The 21,517-nt window shown below is 38.7% G+C and overlaps 1 protein-coding gene across 23 annotated transcripts in view; it reads left to right on the top strand.

Moving 5' to 3' along the window:
* Positions 1 to 21,517, top strand: part of ROBO2 (roundabout guidance receptor 2) — a 1,029,224-nt gene that overhangs the window by 889,371 nt on the left and 118,336 nt on the right. For 17 of the 23 annotated variants that reach the window (XM_032751027.3, XM_072936785.1, XM_072936791.1 and 14 more), the window contains 3 exons: positions 1,221 to 1,359; positions 16,893 to 17,020; positions 20,268 to 20,279. In XM_032751027.3, the coding sequence (XP_032606918.3) occupies positions 1,221 to 1,359; positions 16,893 to 17,020; positions 20,268 to 20,279 (279 nt within the window). The remainder of the gene's footprint in view (positions 1 to 1,220; positions 1,360 to 16,892; positions 17,021 to 20,267; positions 20,280 to 21,517) is intronic. The other 6 variants (XM_032751024.3, XM_030285808.4, XM_032751043.3 and 3 more) reach the window with 1 other exon arrangement.

Below are 21,517 nucleotides of genomic sequence, written 5' to 3' on the forward strand. Positions count from 1 at the left end.
ATCATATAATTGCAACCAGTCCCATAAGGCATCATAAACAGAAGGGAAGTGATTAAAAGACATGCAGACAGCCTTAATTCTGCCAGTAACTGTTGCCTCCTTTATTTTTCAACCTTTATAATGTTCTTTTCACTTTTTAAAAAAATTATTTGCATATAATAATTGTGCATAACAAACCTGTAAAATCAGCTCTGTAGTTATCAAGATACATTTCCTGAGTCAGAATCTGATATTGCTTGTATCTGTGTGAATTCTGAGTAATTTTTTTAAGTGGCATCATATCCCTTAACTTGCTGAGAGTGAAATATGAAATATAGTGTGTAACCAGTTTTACATGTCCTTATGATAAATTCCTGTCTTGAGTGGAAATACTGTTTCATATAAACCCAGCCTTATAATGGTTTGACTAACATAAATAATTTCTGACAATAAAAGTGTGGTATGGCTGAGAGGACAGAACAAAATTTGTTCCTTCCAAAGGCAACTTGGAAACTAACCCCAGTGACATCCTTTCAAATGAAATTACCGGTACTTGGATTTTGTAGCGGTACAACTGAGATCAGATTGTGACTCTGCATCTGGATTTTAAGCAGGCCTGTACAGCATTATGGTGATTAATACTATTTGTAGCTGTGCAGCCTAACATAACAAGGGTAAACACAAGTTATTATTCAGAACTTAATTTGGTTTTCCATGGTGAAGTTGGTGATGGGGATCAGGGAATCTCTGTCCTGCGCACGACAGTTCACAATTGCCTGAGGTGCATAGCACAGAGCTTAAATTTTCCACCAAAGCATCAAGGTATAGATCACTGCCAAAGGCAGGCTGGCTCCATGGGCAGCTCATACATTGCTGCAGCAGGAGCTCCCAGCTCAGGCTTTGTGCAGTTCTGCAGAGCCACAGCTTTTCCAGGGAAGGGCACAGCCTCAGAGGCCTCTCTGCTGTCTGGCAGGTGGCTGGTCAGTCCTGGCACAGGCTGCCTTCTGGTCCTCCTTCCCATCCTCTTCTTGCTGGAGGGTAGGATGGGACAGCCCTTGCCTCTCCAGCCTGGCAGCCTTCTTCCAAGCTCTTTATGCACATCATCAGTTCCACTTGTCTGAATTTGTGGAGCTCAGCCTCCTTTCTGTTTGATGGATGGGTAAGCAGCAAGATGCTGAAAAGTCAAAAAGTGTTCATTTCAGCCCTCTGACTCACTGTGGAATTTTAATGTCTCTTTCAAGAGCGGCCCACGTTTCTCAGGAGACCGATTAACCAAGTGGTGCTGGAGGAGGAGGCCGTGGATTTCCGGTGCCAGGTGCAGGGGGACCCCACACCCACAGTCCGGTGGAAGAAAGATGATGCAGACCTACCAAGGGGAAGGTGAGAGCCACGTTCGCGTTCACTTTCTGTTGAAATCTCTGAGGTATTGATGATTCTGAGATTGTAGAAAGTCTCTGTCTTTCTGCCCCGTTGCCAAAGAAGAAGCCATAATTCTTCTGTGCTGGTTTCAAGGTTGTTTACTCTGTTTATCTCTAACATGTTCTGCTGCCCTGCCGCAGCTCTGTCCTGCAGGGCAGCGTGTGGGGCTCTGCCCTCAGTGGGATGGTACAAACATTATATACCAGAAACTACCTGTGCTATATTTACAATAATGTGCCAATATCTGTCACCTACATTGAACAGTGTGTCCCCAGCCTGAACCAACAGAAAAATGCCAACACTACAGTGAAACATGGAGGGCATGAAGAAGGAGAAAAAGGACAAGACACACCCAATTTCTTCCATCTTGTCCCCTTTGGACCCCTTATCTAGAATCCTAAATTTTACTTTTGCACCCATGCCGCACTTAATTATTACTTATATCAAACACTCAGAGCTGGTAATTCATCCTGTAAGATTGAAAACTCTTTTCCATGGACAGAGATCAGAGCCAGTGTCTCTGGGGCCTCTGTCCAGGGGGGTTCTGACCCCTGCCAGGGTCCCAGACCTTCTAGGGCAGCCAGAGGGAAGCCCTGGATTCCCACAACTTTCATATTTCAATTATTGCACAATGCTGGAATCCATCCCTGCTACTAAAGAACATTGTGTCCAAGATTTACTTCCCACATTGCTGCTCTTTTGGCACTACAAATCTTGTTCCAGAGGCAGCTGTGCAGGGAAGCCCAGCCTGGGTGAATTGTCCAGGTAATGGATACCTGTGGAGGAAAGAAAAGTGATGTGTAGGTTTTGTGAGCACATGGGTGAATTTATTGGAGACAGTAAAGATGTTTTAGGACTGTAATGGTGATAGTAGCCTATGGAATGATGTGCTGATACCAAGAGGGAGAAAACTTGGCAGGAAAGTTGCTCTGTTGCACTGGCAGGTGAATTACAAGCAGAGCATGGTGGGCTTTGCTGGCTCCTCTGTTCATGTCTGTTAAGTCTTGGAGAGAAACCTTCCTCTTGAGGAAACAAAAAACCAGAATAGCAGAAGTGTAAAGCAGAGTTGAAATCTGGAACAGGCCCCCTGTGATCAAGAAAGATTAATTTAGTCTGGAACAAACAAGGAGAAAATTTTAGTGAGTAGGGGAAGGGAGTCTCTCCTGCAAAAAGGTTTTATATTAGTTTGGCTTCTTTCAGCTAAAAGAGTAGTGTTTGGTCCTCATTTCTGGAACTCTTTCTTGTTTTGATGCTGAATCATTATTTCATTAAAAAATCTCAACATGGAAATAGCTCTGGGAGCAGGAATTAGAACCCAGGTCTCCACAACCCAACACGTCTTTCTGGCACTATGAGTCCTGATTTATTTTTTCACAGTTTTAGTCTTAGCAGTAGACATGAATAGTGCCTCTTTCTTTTTCCAATGTCATGATGGATTTCTCTCTTTGCTTGCTCTTTAACTAAGTATTGTAGAGTAGTCCACAGTAAATACATTGTATTTCTGTGATTTATTCTTGTTTTTGTGCTACTTCTGTTTTAAATCATGTTGCTTCTAGGTGTCATAACCACAAGTAATAGATGATGAACCCATAGTGTCTTTGCTTAGATTGCATTTCTATTAGATATTTTTAGTGACTGTATCCCTTCTTTTTCTCCAACATCTGTACTTCAGAGGCAAATGCTTCTGATAATTAGTATTATTTCTATTATGCATGCTTTCTATTCTATAATTTTTCATTTATATAGCAAGATATGTGAACATATCTTCACTGTCCAAAAAGTAAACATTTCCAAACCATTAATCAAGGAAGATAAGCTTGAAACCTCTAAACCAAAAGCTATTGTGTTTTTCTGGATTTTTTAATACCAGCAAAGAAAATTGCCCAGGTATAGTCTGAATGAATGGATGGATAAGGAAATTATGATATCAAAATTTTATAAATTAGGAAAACAAGTCAAAATGATTCCTCATTGTTGAAAATAAGGGATTTTTATTGAGGTAAAAGACAAACTGAGCTCCTGTATTTTAAGCATTTTAACATCTACAATGATATATAAAACCCTCAAGGTTTTCCCTTTGTTTTTCTTCCCACATACATAAATACTTCTGAGGAGATCTCTGAGCTATTTCTCTTATAACTTTCAATATAAATTTCCTGTTTCTATAGCTAAAAATGTTCTTTGCATATCCGTCTGTTTTCATTTTTTAAATTTCATTTTGGCTTCATCCCTAGATTTCAAGACAATTATAGTAGGTACCTGTTTCAACAATTACAGCAGATATTAAAATTTCTCTGTTGTTGATTCAGCTTTCAAAAGTGTCTAGTTCAGTGGCAATGAAGTGGAACAAACTGAATTTTTGTATGTGCTTTGTTTCTGTAGCTTGCTCCTGGTGAGTGCCAGAATCAGGGACAGTGGATCCATAGTCTTTCAGAAATCCTGGTCTGTTTTCCCACCTTATCTTGTTTTAGTGTTTTTAGTGACTCATGGGAAAGCAAAGAGAGAAGTAGTGCCAGTGATTTCTGGTGACAAATCTGAACAGTATTGCTACACTGAGTGGTGTGTAGAGTAGTAATTGGAAAATAATTTCAGGCTGTTAAAGCCCTAATTATAAAGGTCCCAGATGGACTCTAAGCGTCTCCAGTTGCAACTGGATTAAATGAGAAAAAAACCCCAACTTCTAAAGAAATTACCATGTTTGAAAACATGAGTCTTTATAAAAAAAATAATTTGGCTATTTGTCAAATTGTGTGTGTAATTGCTCAGGAGTATATAAATAACCATGCTTCAAATCTGAGATTAAACAGTCTATTCTTATAATGCAAAACTTCATTCCCAATTTCAGTTGTTTTGAACCGATGATGTAAATCAATTATGATAGTCTGTATTTTGAATTTAAAACCTTAAAGTGGTTCTTTAAATGACAGTTTTTAAAATGCCTGGAAAATATTGGTCTCACTAGTGGTCAAAGGAAGTTACTTATCCAACATTCTGTAGACCTGACTTGAGATTTCAGACTGTGATATATATGTTACAGAGCTCCTCTGTGTATGACTGGGCAGGAATTAAACAAATTATAAATACTAGGTGAAAACAGTAGTGTGAGTAATGTGTGATAACTGTTTTCATAGTTCTTTGGCACCATTGTGATAAAGAATTATTTATGTTCTTCAGTGCTTAAAATTCTTGTTAGAACCTAAATTGGTCTCAGCAAATTAATATCCTGTTGATCTAAATGTTGATACTGCACCAACAGGGAGAATCAAAATCCAATGTGAAGTCTAGGGTATGTAAAGCCTTTTTCCAGAAGCTGTCCACTTCAAATCAGTGACCCAAGACTGAAATGCATTGTGAATCAAAGGCACATGGTGTATATTTTATTTTAATTGCTCTAAAAATTCAGCCTCACACCACAGCCTCCACAGTACACAAAGAGTGGGGAATAGTTAATCAAGTATGACTCATGTCAAACTACTGGAGGTGAACAGGATGTTGTGGGGTCACCAGTCCGATGCCTTTGGCTGCAATATGAGGTTCACTATTCCATGAATAGAATTTTTTCTCATTATAAGTGATACGAGGAAATGGCACAAGGATTGTGTCAAAGTGACTCAGACAATTGTGGCTATGCATAATGATTAAGACCTATTGAAAATTAAAAAAATTTGTCTTTATGCATTGAATTTTTTTTCCAGATACATGTTCAGGTATCTTTCCCTTTGATGCCTTCCCAGCAAAAATAGAGATTATACTTTCCTTCCAATGAGCTGATGGTCTCCTGTGTGGTAGGGAACTCAATATGGCCTGGATCAACTTTTCATTCATCTACATTTTAGTCCTGGTAACAGGAAGAAAATGACATTATTTGTGAGCCTACAGTATGAGAGTGGCAGATCTATGACTAGCAATTTAATAACATTTGAATAAGGTTTGTACAGTGTTTCATGTCTTCAAATTTTCTAGCGAAGCCGAGGAGAGCAGCTGCATGGTCTGTAATTATATAGCAAGTAATAAGTACTTTTTTTTTTTTTTTTTTAAGGAAGTGAAGAGATTTTCAATTACAAGTCAAAATTTATGACACACTATAATAACTGTTTAAACCTTTTATACAGAAGAAGTTAGCAGTGCCAGTTCTTCGGCAGAGTAGGGTTAGCTCAGCAAATGTATTTTTCAGTTGCCTTAAAAATGACTGAGTAGCAATCACATAGGCCTTTTTTTTGCATTCCAGCCCAGAACAGCTGTTTTAGCTTAGTAAATACATCTTTAATGAAATTACAACCTGCACTTTTAAGTTGCATTTACAGGCTCTGTCTGATTAGATGGATATTGTAATAGAGATGAAAAGTGGCAACTGCACCAACAGGGAGAGGTATTTGTTTTATGTGCCACCCACACAATGGGAGTGTGGGCAGAAAAATCCAGAGTGATGCTTCAGAAGGAAAGTGGTGTGTAGTTTACACAAGGTATGTTGCTGAGTGTTAAGAGATTGTAGGTAATTAAATGACACCGAGCAGTAACAGGCAGCAGTGAAAATCATAAACAGCACAGTAAGGTTTCTTATTTGCTGGAGATTAGGATTGTTCATTAAAAATTATTTGGGAATAAGTATTCTTAAAACACAGAGTTAATGTATTCTATGTGTTAGCTGCAACAGCACAAGCCTGTGTAGGTGTTAATTTTGCTATGCTTTTAAAACTGGCTGCTTTTTTTAATGCATGTGCATAGTCTGGGCAGAAATGCTGTCTGCCACACTTCTGATACAGCTTAATGAAAAAGCACACCTATAATTTCTCTGCTTTCCTCCATGGCTTCTTGTGAGTCCAAAACTAGGCACATAACACGACATTTTAAAAATATCTCACTGTCTTCCAGATGCAAATCTTTGAAATGGATTTAAACACAACTGACAGCAAACCTAATGACCTAAAAAAAGCTGGGTTTTAAGAAATCAAAAAAAGCCTGATAGCCTGAAAAGTTTTGCATTTTTATTTCTCCACTGTGATGGGTTGACCCAGGCTGGATGTTAAGTGCCCCCCAAAGCCTTTCTGTTTTTCCTTTCCCGGCTGGACAGGGGGCCGAAAATATAATGAAAGGCTTATGGTTCAATGTAAGAATCAGGAGAGATCACTCATCAGTTAGTGTCATGGGCAAAACAGACTCAACCTGGAAAAAAATTAGTTCAATTTATTACCAATCTAATCAGAAAAGGATAATGAGAAATAGGACCAAATCTTAAAAACACACTCCCCCCACTTTTTTACTTGACAGGGAGAGGGGCTTGTGGTCAGTTCATCACACCTTGTCTTTGCCACTGCTTCTTCCTCAGGGAGAGGAGTTTGCTTCTGTGCCTGGAGTTCCTCCTTCCCTCCTTCTTCATTGACTTTGATGTCTGTAGAGTTGTTGCTCTCTCATAAGAGATTTGGTGGGCACCTTGTACATACCCACCACATCCTGACCATAAGATAAGGCTCTGTAAGCACGGCAGTAATTTTTAAGAATAAACAGTGGTGCTCCATAATTTCATTTATATTCTGTGGATAGGATATTGAGGTATTTAACTCCAGCCCCCTCCAGATACAACCAAGGGGAGAATGACCTTTCAGTGAAATACGAGTTAATAACACTACAGCACTGTGTGCTTTCTTTGAGTTAATATCTGTGCAGATTGTAACAAAATGCAGTCTAATGTGTATTGAAAATTAATTAGAAGAAAGAGTGTGTTTTAGTAATGTAATGAATATAATCTTTGGTTACATCAGAAAATTTCTATTGCAATTAATAACAATTAACGGTTTTAAATGAAGAGTCGGGGGAAAAGGATGTTTTTCATATTAGCTATATCACATGTACTATTTGTCATCTCTTCTTAGATCGTGTATGATTTGCTCATCTTTTTTTTTCCTTAAGCTAAAGCATTAAGGAGAGATTAGTCCCTTTATGAGGAGCAGAGGGGGAAAGATTGGATGTTCTTAATAGCTTGTCAAAAAGAGACAGTGAAAGAAAGAGGTTTAATATGGTATCTGTATCCTTATATACATCTGGAGGCAGGACAGGAGGCTTGCAGAGGATGTTGTTGCAGATGTCTGGCACAGAGAGAGCTGCTCTGTAGCTTGCAGAGTCTGTGGGGCACAAGTGAGCACTGGCAGATCTCAGCCAAGTGCAGTTAAGCATCTTTTCAGCTGTTATATTGAACTATTGGAGGAAACTTCTGTAAAATCAGAGATACCATTTAGAGACAGAGAAGTGATGAGAAGTAAAATGGATACAGGGGTTGGTTAATTTTTGTTCATATAACATCAAGATGATGTACCCCAGTGATGGTGGGGTGCCCCCTCCTGTAGCACTTTTGGTTGAGTATCCCTTTTCTCTGATTGCTATTTTGCCTGTCACTGAGCCCTTCTCTGCAAGTGGAAATGTCTTCCTTACAGTCGTATGAAGAGTACATGCCCAAGTGAATGTGTAAATGACAGCATTTTTTTTACATTTTAAATCCCTCAAAACTTGACATTGAGTAAAGTCCTATAATTGCATCATCCCACAGTTACCCCAGGGGTTTATAGACTAACCCAGGAGTTGCCTGCCATTCCATTTGTCTGAAATATTAAATGCTGTGAGCAAAAGTGGTAGATGTGTGTCTCTGCTAGACTGATCAGCAGAGAAACAGTTAATAATGTTGACATTTAAATTGGCTTCATGTTAAGTGTCAGTTCTCACCACAGAGCTGAAGAAGAGCTATTGTTTCATTGGTTGGAAAAATAGCTTTACAACTCCATGGACAGCAGCCATAAAGGAATTGTGTCAACTAGCACTCCTGCCTGCATGTTTTCTCTTTGTGCTGTGTGAACTATTGGTGATCTATGAAGTGATCACTGACAGTGCACTAGAAACAGTATTGTCACAGAAGAATGTTGTTATTTCTTTTTATTCTTTCTTATTCTGCAGCCTAAAATAGTAAAATTTCAGAGCATTAATGAAGCCACTAGAAGAGTTCAGAAACAAAATTTAATGCCAGTTGTAGTAGCCTCAAACATGGGTTTATCTGAAGTTTCCACTCACAAAAGGCTGCAGTAAAAAACAATCTTGCAGGAAGAGGACACAGTGAAATTTAATATAGAATTTCATTCAAAATACTCCTACTAGTGCTTAAATATTTCTTTAGTGTAAAAAAAAGCAAAGTGTCCTACATAAAAGCTTAGTAATCACATGGTTTGTATAATGTATTTATAAATTTTATAAATATTAAGGTAGCCTTCTTTCTATTATCAGTTTATTAACCTGTAAAATCACAGAATTAAAAAGTAAAGAACATTAACTGTGCATTTTTTTTTTCCATGAAAGCCTCAGGAAAACATGGAGGATGAAGCTCTTAGTTATATTCAAGTGGGAGTAAGATTCAAGAGCTCTAACCACTGATGCTACTGGAATATCTGGCCTGCAGGGATTTCTTCTCCTTTAACACATTCCATCTCTTCATGGGATACAAAACTTGTCACCTGAGTTAAAAACAAATTAACTTACACTGTCAGTGAAGACACTTTTTAATGGTTAAGTTTTAAGCCTAAAAAGTATTTCAAGTTCCTATCAGTAAGTTCTATGTTGATAATTGCTTAACTAGCAAAATGTACTCTTTAAGAATATGACTTCTGGCTCAATTGAAGGCACTTTCATTACAACATTAACATGACTTCATCTTTAATTGCCACTTCAAAGTTGGTTACTGATTCAAAATACAGATTAGGAAATATTTCATTTCTCTGACAAGTTTATAGTAATATTTCATATGCTTTAGGCAAATAATAAACAGGCAAACACAAATTTAGTTTATCTCAAACTACTCATGATCTGTGGGCTCATGTTAAAAAAATGCATCAAGCCAAGTTTAGTGGGTGCATGATGCCAGTCTGGTCTCAAATCTTCTTACTTTGTTCCAGTCCATGCAGTAACATTTCAATTTCTCAAAAGCTGAAATGGACAAAACCAGATAACTCTGAGCATCAAGGGTTCTTTTCTGAGGGATGAATTTATGGCATAGGCATTAATAATATAAATCTCCCTGACTGCCTGACAAATGTGTCTCATCTGTGAGGGAAAGGACTGCTCCTGGTGATGGAAGGATAGGTCTCCATGCCAAGTGATGACAAGGTCTCTTAGATCACTCTTCCACCAAAGCTCCAGTTTCTGAAATGTGGAGCTCTGTCTGGAACTAAAATCAAATCAGAAGCCCATTTTGAGTAATTATCATGTAGTAATTCCCTATGAGTACACTTCCATGTCCAAACAGAGATGTAAAGGATCTCTGCATAAGTTTAGATAGGATTTACTGAGTCATTGATTCCCAGACATATGTTTTGTTGTTAACTGCTGTTTGTTTCCAAACTATTTCAAAGAGAATCAAAAACCAGTCTCAATTTGCTTTCTTGGTTCTCTTCTGAGCACATGGCTCCTGATTTTGTAAGAGACTATGCATTTTTATGTGCAGTCACACCTGTCTGTTTGCATATAAGAGCAGTGCTTTGGAGTGTAATGCTTCCAGATAATTTGGAAAAGACTATTTTCTTGGAAACAGGTGTGGTTTCCCAATGTTGGCCCAGTAACTGTAGCAGCTGTACATATATTTTATGAGACTTAGACCATTTTATTGGATGCCTTGCTTTAAAACACAGTGCAGTGTGGGTTTCTGTTTTATATTATTGCAATTGAGTGTGTCTACTCTATCAGATAGAAATAATCTGCTGATCACAACCCATAAGAGGTTTTGGACTAAAGCAGAACCTCAGTCAGCGTAATTGAAGAAAAATCACAATAGTGATCAGCGGCCCGTGTCACACTGTGGCAAGCACATTTCTCTCCCTCTCAGGATTTTTCATAGAGGTGCACAGAGAGAAATGAAAGAGAAAACAATTTCTGTTTCTGCTCCTTGTTTTTCCTATGTGGAATGTGTTTGGAGAATTGTTTACCTGGAGTGAGTGCTTAATTAAATTCTGGTGGGAATTGTTTGAGCCTGATGGCCAATCCAACCCACCTGGGGCTGGACTCTGGAGAGAGGGTCATGAGTTGTGTTAGAGTCAGAGAAAGTAGTATGTAGTTTTAGTATCTTCCTTTTTATATAGTATATTAATGTATTTTAGCATAGTTATAATGAAGAAATAATTCAGCCTTCTGAATTGAGTCAGACATTGTCATTTCTTCCCATTGGGTTCACCTGCATTTACAGTATCACACAGCTCTTTTTCTGGTTTGTTGTATAGAATAAAGACATATGGACTATAGAAACCCTTTTATATGACAGCTCGCAAACATGCATCACACAAAGAAATTCAAAGTAATATAACATTGTCTTCTACCTTTCTCTGGCATGAATGGCAGAGCTAAAAAATAAATGGGTATCTGGACATGTACATGTGAGGAGGAGCCATCCTGTCAGCACCTTGGAGATAGCTCCCTGGTAGCTCAGTTTATCATGGCTGTAAGCAGTGTCTTAGAGCCACCCAGCAAAAAACAGCTTTTGATTGCAGGGGCACAACAGAGTAATTTGAGACCAGTGCACACAAATATATCCATAACTGTCACTGATTCAGGTTTTGCTAGAGAAAGAAAACCTGACACTCCTATATCTTTCCCCAGAAAGCTGTCACCCATATACATTTGGGCTTCTTTCTTCTTCCATGGGATAGAAGTGAAAATAACTCAACTTGTGTCAGATATGCATTGCCAGTGGGCATGGAGGCTCTCCCTTCTGCTGCTGGATCACACAAGCCTGAAGCAGGTAACAGCTCACACTTCCCATCTCACTGCAGCTTCCCTCTGGCTCCCTCCATCTGGCACAGGGATGCAGCAGCCAGTGAAAAGCTGTGGCACTGTGCTGGGAGCTGAAGTGCCAGCACCACAAAACCAAAGTGGAGACAGAAGCTTAAGCCTCCTTAACTACCTCCTGTTTACACTGGTTTTGGCCAGTAGCATTCTGTCTATTTGGGCTCCCTAATCATCGATGTTGTGAGCAATCTTGAAGCTTTGTGCATGTTCTGCAAAAGATTTTGGCAAACAGGCAAAAGAAAATACAGCAAAGTCATTTTTGTGCCATCTCTTAAAAAAAAAAGAAAAAAAAGACAAGCCTACAGTGTGTACATACAAAGATTCCAATTTATTATTTAATATTTTTTAGTTACAAGCATGTTTTAGATTAAAATATATACCTGGTATAAATTAATGCAAATTTTTTAACAGTCTTTAACAGTTTATATGTGATTTTTTCCTCTTCCAATATCCCTTTAGCAAGAAATAAGACTTCTTGAGTTGGGTTTCTTGAGTTCAGCAGAGCATTTTGTGAAGTTTAAAGTACACCACTAAAGCAAGTACATCCTTACCAGTTAGGCTGCTTGGATATTTAGTATCCAGCTGCAGATGCATTTTTGCTATCTGTGCATGTTAAAAACAAAAAAGGTGCATTTTGTTTTATGCATAGCTGCATGCTAATTTTTGAAAATATGGAAACCAGGGGTTCTGTGAAGCACTGTGGAAAATTTATATCAAAGGCAAAAAAAAAAAACAACCCACATATTATTGTTAAATATCTCTAACTTCAGTAAATTTTTCTCTCTTTATTTTTTTATTTGATAATCATGAGGAAGATTGATGGCTAAGTGTGAACAGACACACTTCCAAATGTGGGGGAAAAAATTCCAACTGTGACAAAGCCAGTTCAATTCAAGTTTATTCTTAGATGCTTAAGTTAACACATGAATTCAACCTCAGTACATTAATTTGTGATACTTAAAAATAGTTAATGTGTTTTGTTTTATTTGCTATTTGGCTGAGCAGATGGTAATGGTTTTGACACAATTCAGTTTTTTATTTTTCTTCTTTTCTTTTCTTGAAAAAGACAAGGCTCTTTTTCCCACTTTGTCACAGCTGGTTACCAATCAATCTCAATTCACAGTACAGTGATGATAGCACATGTTGTTCAGGGGCCAAATCTGATTGGGTTGCATTTTCAGCAGTGTTTCATATCAAAAAAAAATTGTGTCTGTATGGCAGTGACTGTCAGCACACTATTGTACAACTGTCATTAATCAGAACTAGCAACAATGAATGCATTCATATGTGCCAGAGACTGCCAGATTTCACTCAAAATCACCCAATTTCTATTAGAATTTCCTCACCAGCAGTGTTTTCTCATGTGCCTCTTGTTTCTCTCTTTCTTTTTTCCTTGCCAGTCCCCTGCCAGCCGCTTCCTTTTCGCTTAATTAAAGGCAGACCGGCTCTATTACTTGCAGAACAGAAATTATGCAACGTGGTGCCCAAAAGTGGCTGGTTTATATCTGGCACAGACTGACTGACTGTTTAAAAAACCTCTCCCAGCTCAGCCTGATGGCTGAAGTCTAAGCTGAACCAAAAGGTTAAGCACCTCCGAATGTTTAACAGAGAAGTATTTAAAATCAATTTGATGTCCATAAACACATGAAACTGATGTCTGATGCCCTGTGGTTTTAGTTCAATGCTGCATTAATTGGCTAGGAGTCAGCAATATTTGGGCAATATGTCACAAGTTGTTTCATGACAGTGCACATATTTTGAAGACATGGCCTTCTTCATGTAGTGGCAACGTAAAGGAGAAACTTAACCACTGCACCCTGGTTTTCTGCCATTCCATTGTCAATCCAGGAGCCTGGTAAACACACTCTGCGATTGGTATGAGCAGAGAGGACCTTGATCCTCATTCTCAAGTGTTCAGAAGCACTAATCCAGATGAGAGTGAACTTCCACAGAAAATTAGGTGAAAACATCTTGCTATGGGGATTTGAGGCTCTAGGACAGAGAGGAGACAAGGCATTGTTCAAGGCTGAGCAGGTGGATGCTTGAGAAATTCAAAAGATGTTCAGTCTCCATACCTTGTTATTTTGTTTTTGTGCTGAGGGTCAGGCTAAAAGCCAGTTTCCCTCTTTTCTCCTTCCTGTCTGCTTCATCTGCCAAAGCTCTTCACTGAACTGTGGTGACTTCTGGGGACAGTGCTAGTGGAACAGATGACTGACGGGCAGCATATCAGTACTGCAGGACAGCAGATGGTTCTAACACCCCACGGGTCCAGCCACGTATGAATCTAATTGCTAGATGGCAAGTTCTGTCAGGGTGGTCCAAAAGTATGGCCTGTTGGAGAAGCAGAGCAGGAGAGATGAGCCTGTCCTTGAAGTAATTGTTAACTGGACCATGACAGTGACATGTTTACGCCACCCTCTGTTTGGTGACCCAAGTGGGAGCTGATGGCTGTAGCCACCACCCTGCGTCCTGGCATGCCATGCAGCTGGCTCCCCCGCCCAGCAGCCTTGGCACAGTGTGCAGGATTGGCAGGTGCAGGGATAAAGGCTGCCGGAGCCTGGAGGCAGCTGGCTGGCATGCAGGCACCAGCACATCCCTGACAGGAAGCAGAGTGAGTCAGCTGCAGCCCACAGCGTGCTGGAGCTCCCTGTCCCAGCCTGCCTGCATCCCAGTTTGGGCAGCCCCTCTCTCAGATACAGTCCTGCTGCCTGGCTGTTTGCTCTCGGCAGCATCAAGTGAAAAACAGGGATGTTATCTGTCATAGTAAAAGAAAAAAAATATCAATTACATGTCAGAATCTGTGGCATTGATGATTCCGAGACTGTAGAAAGTCTCTGTCTTTCAGCCCCACTGCCAAAGAAGAAGCCATAATTTGTCTGTGCTGGTTTCAAGGTTGTTTATTCTGTTTATCTCTAACATGTTCTGCTGCCCTGCCGCAGCTCTGTCCTGCAGGGCAGCGTGTGGGGCTCTGCCCTCAGTGGGATGTTACAAACATTAAATACCAGAAACTACCTGTGCTGGATTTACAATAATGTGCCAATATCTGTCACCTACGTTGAACAGTGTGTCCCCAGCTTAAACCAACAGAAAAATGCCAACACTACAGTGAAACATGGAGGGCATGAAGAAGGAGAAAAAGAACAAGACACACCCAATTTTCTCCATCTTGTCCCCTTTGAACCCTTAATCTAGAATCCTAAAATTTTACTTTTGCACCCGTGCCACACTTAATTATTACTTATATCAAATATTCAGAGCTTGTAATTCATCCTGTAAGATTGAAAACTCTTTTCCATGGACAGAGATCACAGACAGTGTCTCTGGGGGCTCTGTACAGGGGGGTTCCTGACCCCTGCCAGGGTCCCAGGCCTTCCAGGGCAGCCAGAGGGAAGCCCTGGATTTCCACAATTACACAGTTGGCTAATTGTTGCCCAGCTTAATAGCCCTGATTCTGATATCCAATTCATATTTATATTTCAACTGATCTTAGTTTCCTTATCATACAGGAGCTGAATACAAATTTATATTTTCAGTCTCCTAGAGCTGGCCTCATATCAAGAAAATAAGCATTCACTCTTGTCTGCAACTCTGCAATCACCAAAGACAAATAACTGCTCCATCGTTGTAGGATAATGTTGTCATATTCTTGAGATTTTTAAGGGGGACAATTTGCCCTTTCTGTCTTATGAAAACAGTGATTTTTGTTTGCCATTGACTAATGCAGCACAGCATGCAAAATGACATAATTTGTGAGCAGTCTAGAGGAAATGTTCTTTAGCTGCATGTGGCTGTTGAATGTAGTTGTAATAGATGTGTAGCTCTCCAGAAGGTGCGTATTAAGTTCTCTAACATCATAACTACATGCCCCCTCACCACTACCAATGGCACTATGCTGGCAAAAAAAATTATTCTTACAGGTTTCTAAAGTTTGCTGTGACATCTATTTACTTACTCTTTCCCTTGGCATATTTCTTATTAATCAGTTAAATCTGAGGTACTGCATATACATACAATTAAATGTAACTCCCAAGGAAATGGATATTATATGTGTTTATGTTAACTTTAACAGAATGGTTAGCCTCAAAGACATCTTTATTAAATTATTTCTTGCTAATTGATAGAATGGACCTACTGAATATAGAAAGAAGTTGTATTGTGGTGAGTGTGAAAAGATTTCTTGACTGCTCTTTGTTCTTGAAATTGCTAGGAATGTTCTAATTTAGTTAGACCTAATAGAATTTTAAATGTTTCACCATATGGGATCCTTGATTTAAGACGCTTTGAAGTCTGTTAGCACATGGTGCTCTCTCTGCAAACCTATACTAAAGGAACCAATAGCAATATATGTTATGTACACAAAAAACCTTATGTTTCATGTTCCCAAAGGATCTAAAAATCTCATAGAGCCTGGCAACATTCCTCTGACTTGTTGCATTGTGTCCTTATTCATCCAAACATTTAAGGGTGTTTTTCCATACGATTTCTATGTGTTTCCTGTACAAGTCTATAAGACCTTTCCTGCATAAAAAAAAGGTAAATGAGTCATTCTAAAATTATGTCATGACTGTGTATACAGTGAGAAATAGTAGTGACACCTCCTGAAGTCTAGATCTGTCTTAAGTGTTCCTATTTCACTGATACATGTGAATCTGAAGCCAAGTCTAGATTCAAGGTGACTTAATGTACCATATCAAGAAGAGATGTTGTTTAAAATAATTTGACAAAATAATATTTAAAAGGTAAAGTATCTGTGCTGATAACCGGGGTTTTCCTGATTTGGCAACCAAAGATATTTTATACAACATGAAGTCTCCTGCTGACTTTAATGAGCTTTGGATCAGAGCCTAAAAAAGTTTGTTAAGCATGACTTCTGCAGTATAATAACAATTTAGCTGAAATTTTTTTTCTGGGTATAATCAGTCTAAATGCCTTGAGAATAAATGTTCACTACATATTGGAGTATGTTGCATTAAGTAATTTTTATACATCCTCATGTATATAACTTAAAATTCTAGAATTTTTTCAACAGTAGAAACAAAGAAATGGAAAAAGCACAACTGATTTATTTCTAATTACTTTTAAGAAAGAGAAAATATCATTGTCCACCCTTATTGAATTGTTTTGTTGTATTTCTGTGAAATTGATAAATCTCCTTTAATGTGCCTCTTCAATAAATGTCACCTTCCAGAGCCTGAATATATTTTTTATTGTTTGCAATTGGGTAGTATGAGATCCTACCAACATACTTACCCTTCCCTAAGGGATTGCTGCTGTAGGGGAAAACTGTATATAAAAGGAAATTTCCAAATCAGCAAAAGGTAAATTGTGTAGCTCACACGGTTAAAGGCATGATAAACCTGACCTGTCGTGTATTGATAACTGATGTCTGATACCTTAATTTTATCTTATTGCACTAGATCAAGGACAAAGTGAATGATATTATTAATAAAGCCCTAATACTGAACATAGCAATACTAATTTTATGTAAAGTTTCTAACTAATGCAGAGTGCAATAAAAATGTCATGGAGATTAATGCTTCATGGAATTATCTAATGCTGGATAATAATTTATCTTCCAAAGTTGGCTCCAAAATAGATTCCCACTGGCGTTTTCCAGGTGATGGTTTCTGTCCGTTTCTGCTAGCCACAAAAAGAGTTTTCACTCTTTTGCTGTGATACAGGTATGACATCAAAGACGACTACACCCTGCGCATTAAGAAAGCCATGAGCACGGATGAGGGAACCTACACCTGCATCGCCGAGAACCGAGTTGGGAAAGTGGAGGCCTCTGCTACGCTCACCGTGCGAGGTGAGTGCTCCCGCAGAGGCAGGGCCGTGTCCTGCATGGATAATTGCTTTCTGATGGGATGGGCCCCATCCTTCCCTGCCCTTGTTTGGGTTCCACACACCCTTTGTCACGGTGATTTCACCCACTGATTTACAGCGTGGGTGAAGTCCTGGTCCTGTTGATATCATGTGCGAAATTTTAATTGATTTCAGTGGGATGGGATCTTCCTGCAGTTAAAGTCCTGTCCCAGTGTGTTTTTATTGAAGAGAAGATGCATATATGCATAAGCAAGCACTACATACCTATGGGCATAGACATGAATATGTGAGCCATCAGCTCAGGCTATTAGTCACGTTTCTTTCTCTAAGAAGTATAATGAGTAGAGTAACTATATTTATTAATGACAAACATAATACAGATAATATTATTATGGGATTAGCTCTGCCATAATTAAGCTCTCTACCACTGCCCTTTATCCAAAAAATAAACCACAGCCAAAGGAAAGAGAAAATCCTAATTAAATTTTATAAGTATTACAAGGTAAAGACTAATTATTCTCGCCTAAAATATTTGTGGTCTCTAGTATCCATTCACTGTTTATGCGCTGATCTTTGATTTGGTAAGGAGGTTTTAAGGCTAGTGGAATAAGGAATTGCCAAAATATCTTTCATGAGAATACATATAGACATGCTAAATATTATGGGGAGAGAAAAAGTTTGTAAGCTAATATTTCTATTTGAGTAAATAGAATATAATAGTTATTACTTCATTCCAAAAGATAAGCAGCAATTTGGCACAATGGATATCAGGCAGACACTATTTCACAGTTTAGTGGTGCATGCTGACAGTTTTCAGTAGAGCTGTGAAAGGTTAATAAAAACATTTTTAGCTTTATCTGTCCTCCTCTTTTCATACACATTAAATCAAATGTTCAAAGTCTCAATGGATTGCTTTATTAGAACTGGGGTCAACTGACCCAAGAGGCCAGCTTCCATTTCCATCCATTTAATGCATGGACACAGTTCAGTTTAATTTGCTGAATTCAAAGGGAAAAAAAAAGCCACTGAGTGGCTTTGCAGGGGGAGAGATGTTAGTATGTAACAAAGAAAAGACAGCATTGTGATAATCTGTTGAAGTATTACCTCAGTGTTCACTTTAGACTGTAAGTGACAATATGGCTCTTCCCATTTTAAGTTGAAGAAATAGGTGTGTAAGAGATTGTTCTTCCCTTTTGTAATACAGGAAAATTAGTCACCACAGCCAACTCCCAGAAGCAGTCTCACTCTGTTCCTTTGTCACAGGCAGGATCAGAGTGTCCAGTAATTCTGGTAACTAATTCCCTGGCCTTTAAACACTCCTAGAACTGTGTCCACTGTGCACTTTACTGGAGCAAGCCTTTTGGATTTGCTACCCTGACTTTTAATGTAAACAATAGCTAGAACCCAGCAAAAAAATCCTTTGAAATCACTGGAGCTTGAACCCAATGAAATTAAAGGGGAAAAAAGAAACTCAAGGAAATGTGTAATTTAATTGATTTTCCCTCAGTAAAAGCATGTTTTCATTATCTTGTGTATTTTTCCCCCTGGGTTTGTCATTTAAAGTCAAATATATAATGTTTATTCAATAAAAACAAAGCCATGATGCTAGAAACATACTACATGTTCAGGGTATGACAGAAAATGAGAAAAACCAAGACATTCATTGGAGAAAGCCATTACTCTGAGTTTTGTGAAAACATAAGACTGGGAAATCTCCCATTGACTTTAAGGGGATGATGAACAATGGACTTCTTAATTAAAGAAAACTTTAATTCTGAATTGTTAATTAACAGTGTTGTCTGACACTGATTTTACCATGTCATGTAAAGGAGCAAAACCACTTAGCATTTCAAAATTTACCTTGAGCTTGTCTTGGACCTTGCAGGTGTCATGTAGTTCCATCTGCACACCTGACAACACCATGTAATCCTTAGCTCCCTCATTCACAGCTCCATCTTCCTAAACCAGAGGATGGGGATGCGGTCAGGAAAGTTGCATTACACTGTCACAAACAACAGTAGAATCAGAGTTGTGACTCAGACTCCATGTTCTCTCTTGGAAAGATGTGTATCACTCTTACACCTCATCTTTGCAGAAGAATGAATATGTCCATAATACTGGAAGCCAAAAAGTGCTCTAAGAGATGATGGGTGAGAATGGCAGCAGACTAGACATAGTTAAATGAAATGGTGACAGAGCCATGGAAAGGCTGAGAACTAAGAAGGCCCTCACAACCTCTGTTACCTCTGAATTTCCATGTCTTATGGTTGACTCTAGCCTGCTCATAAGCACACAGGGCTGGTAATCTTAAAAATAATAATAATCAAAAAAAAATCTGCCTTTGCTCAGAAATGTGTAATTATGGCTGCTGATAAAATAAGGGAAGCTTTGCCTACACAGATGCAACCTGCAGTTGCTTTTATGTCCAAATTTTCAGCTCTTCTGAAAGAGATGTCTATATTTTATTAGCAGAGGGACTGACAGCTCTCTTCCCCAGCACAAGTATAATGAAGGGCTGCTCTATAACCAAGAAATCACTTGTTGCAGCAGCAACTTTCAATCTCTGTATCAGCCTGAAACAGTATTAACCTGTCAATCATTTAACAGCAATTTTTTTAGGAAGTAGAAGTTACCTAAGCAGTGATTTGGGAGGTTATGGGTTGAAGTCCCTGTGGCAATTTCAGCCCATTTGTTATATTTTCATCAGCACTGTCAGTGATGAAAAAGCACTGTGCTGTAAGCTTTCATGCCTATTATTGAATGAGAAAAACTGTCCTGGGCTTTGTCTAGCCCTTACTGCAGTACTGGCTGGTCATGCTTAAAATTCATTTGGTGTTTGACTCAGAAAGCAAATGCCTTGCATGACATTAGGCAGTGTGAGACTTAAATTGATGTGGTCATTGGGATCTAAAAGTTTGTGCTAATGCAATGCAATTTTTCTTTTATCAGGCATTAACAATGATACTTGATAATGGCATGCGAAGATAATAAAAATGTTTCTCAGAGAATGGTTCCAGTCAGCTTGTTCAGATGCTATGCTCAAGTAAATGGGATGATAGTGGCACAATAGCAGCAGTGAACATTTGACTTAGGCTTCCATTTGAGGGGTTAGCAATCATGGTAGTATCCATAGTGGAAAATAACATTACACGTCATGCATTCTGACAGATATTCTTTTCTTTTTTTAATTTCCTTTTTATGTTCTCACTACACCATTGTAATGTCAACAGCTCGCCCCGTTGGTAAGTAACCATCCTTCTATCCATTTTAGCATGGCTTCATGCAATGCTTCATCTTTCATTTGCAACAGCATTTCACTGGCTGGAATAAGCAGCCAGCGCTTAATAGTTGTACCTGTCTAACACCAGGCAAGTGGTTTTGTCTGCCAAAGTGCTATTTCCAAACGTTGTATTTCCTACTGTGTCGTGTACGAGCACATTTGCCAAATCACCAAGTACCAGTCGGTGAAATGGGGTGGGTGTGCTGCAGTCACTCATTTAAATGCTTTTATTGGTTTGGGTTTGGACCTGGTGTAAAAGTGTTGACTTTGGTGAGCTTCTCCCAGGCCCTAAACAATCAGCTCATCCTGCTTTTCCGCACAGCAGAGAAAGCACAGGCTTTGCATGTCCCGTCTTTCTTGTATCCTATCGTTCAAAGAGTTCTGAAATGAAGAAGTCCTGAAGTTGAAGAGGGTATGGAGTAGATTTCTGTGCTTGCTGAGGAAGTTCATCACTGGTTTCTGCCCTTGGGTCATCTTGGAGTGCAGTTTGGAGTGCACTGTATAGGATGCAGGCTGTTTTGAATAACAAGTCATGAGGAAGACAACCTCTAGATTTTAAATCCCCACACAGAAAATTTTATTATTTCCTGTGCCTTCAAAATTCTGTAAATGCATAAAAATCTTACTGAGGATAATGGAAAATTTGCAACTGTCAGTAGCTGAAATTCACTTCTGGTGTTCAGAAATATTCCAAATGTACGATTCAATTTTCTTTCATGAATATTTACTCTGTGCCTACATGGATTTAGTTTAATGAGCTGCATTGCTCCTCTGATATTTGTCGTTTGTATTTAAATGTATCTTTTAGAATAATAATGTGCTAACTCTGATTTTTTTGGATTAGTGTAAAAAGTCAGTACCAGTATTTATGGAGATTGATGAGCGGTTTGGTCTTTATTTACTTAGTCAAAACTTTGTTAGATATGTATTTGACTAAAGTTTTTGAGTTTGAATTCATCACAGTTCTTCACTGTTCTAAGTTTGGAGGAAGAAAGATTGGTGCAATTTAAAGATAAAATCCAGGATAGACCTCTCTTTCCAGAACTAGGGTGATCCCATCTTACTAACTTTCTTGAACTAACATCCATGGAACCAAGCCAAATACCTCCACAGTCACAGAATGGCTTATCCACGCCTAGAGAATTACCTCTGCAGAAGAGAAATTTTCCCTTCTCCATTTGGGATTTTGATAGCAAGCTT

The sequence above is a fragment of the Taeniopygia guttata genome, chromosome 1, assembly GCF_048771995.1.
Source record: "Taeniopygia guttata chromosome 1, bTaeGut7.mat, whole genome shotgun sequence".
NCBI classification, from domain to species: Eukaryota; Metazoa; Chordata; class Aves; order Passeriformes; family Estrildidae; genus Taeniopygia; species Taeniopygia guttata.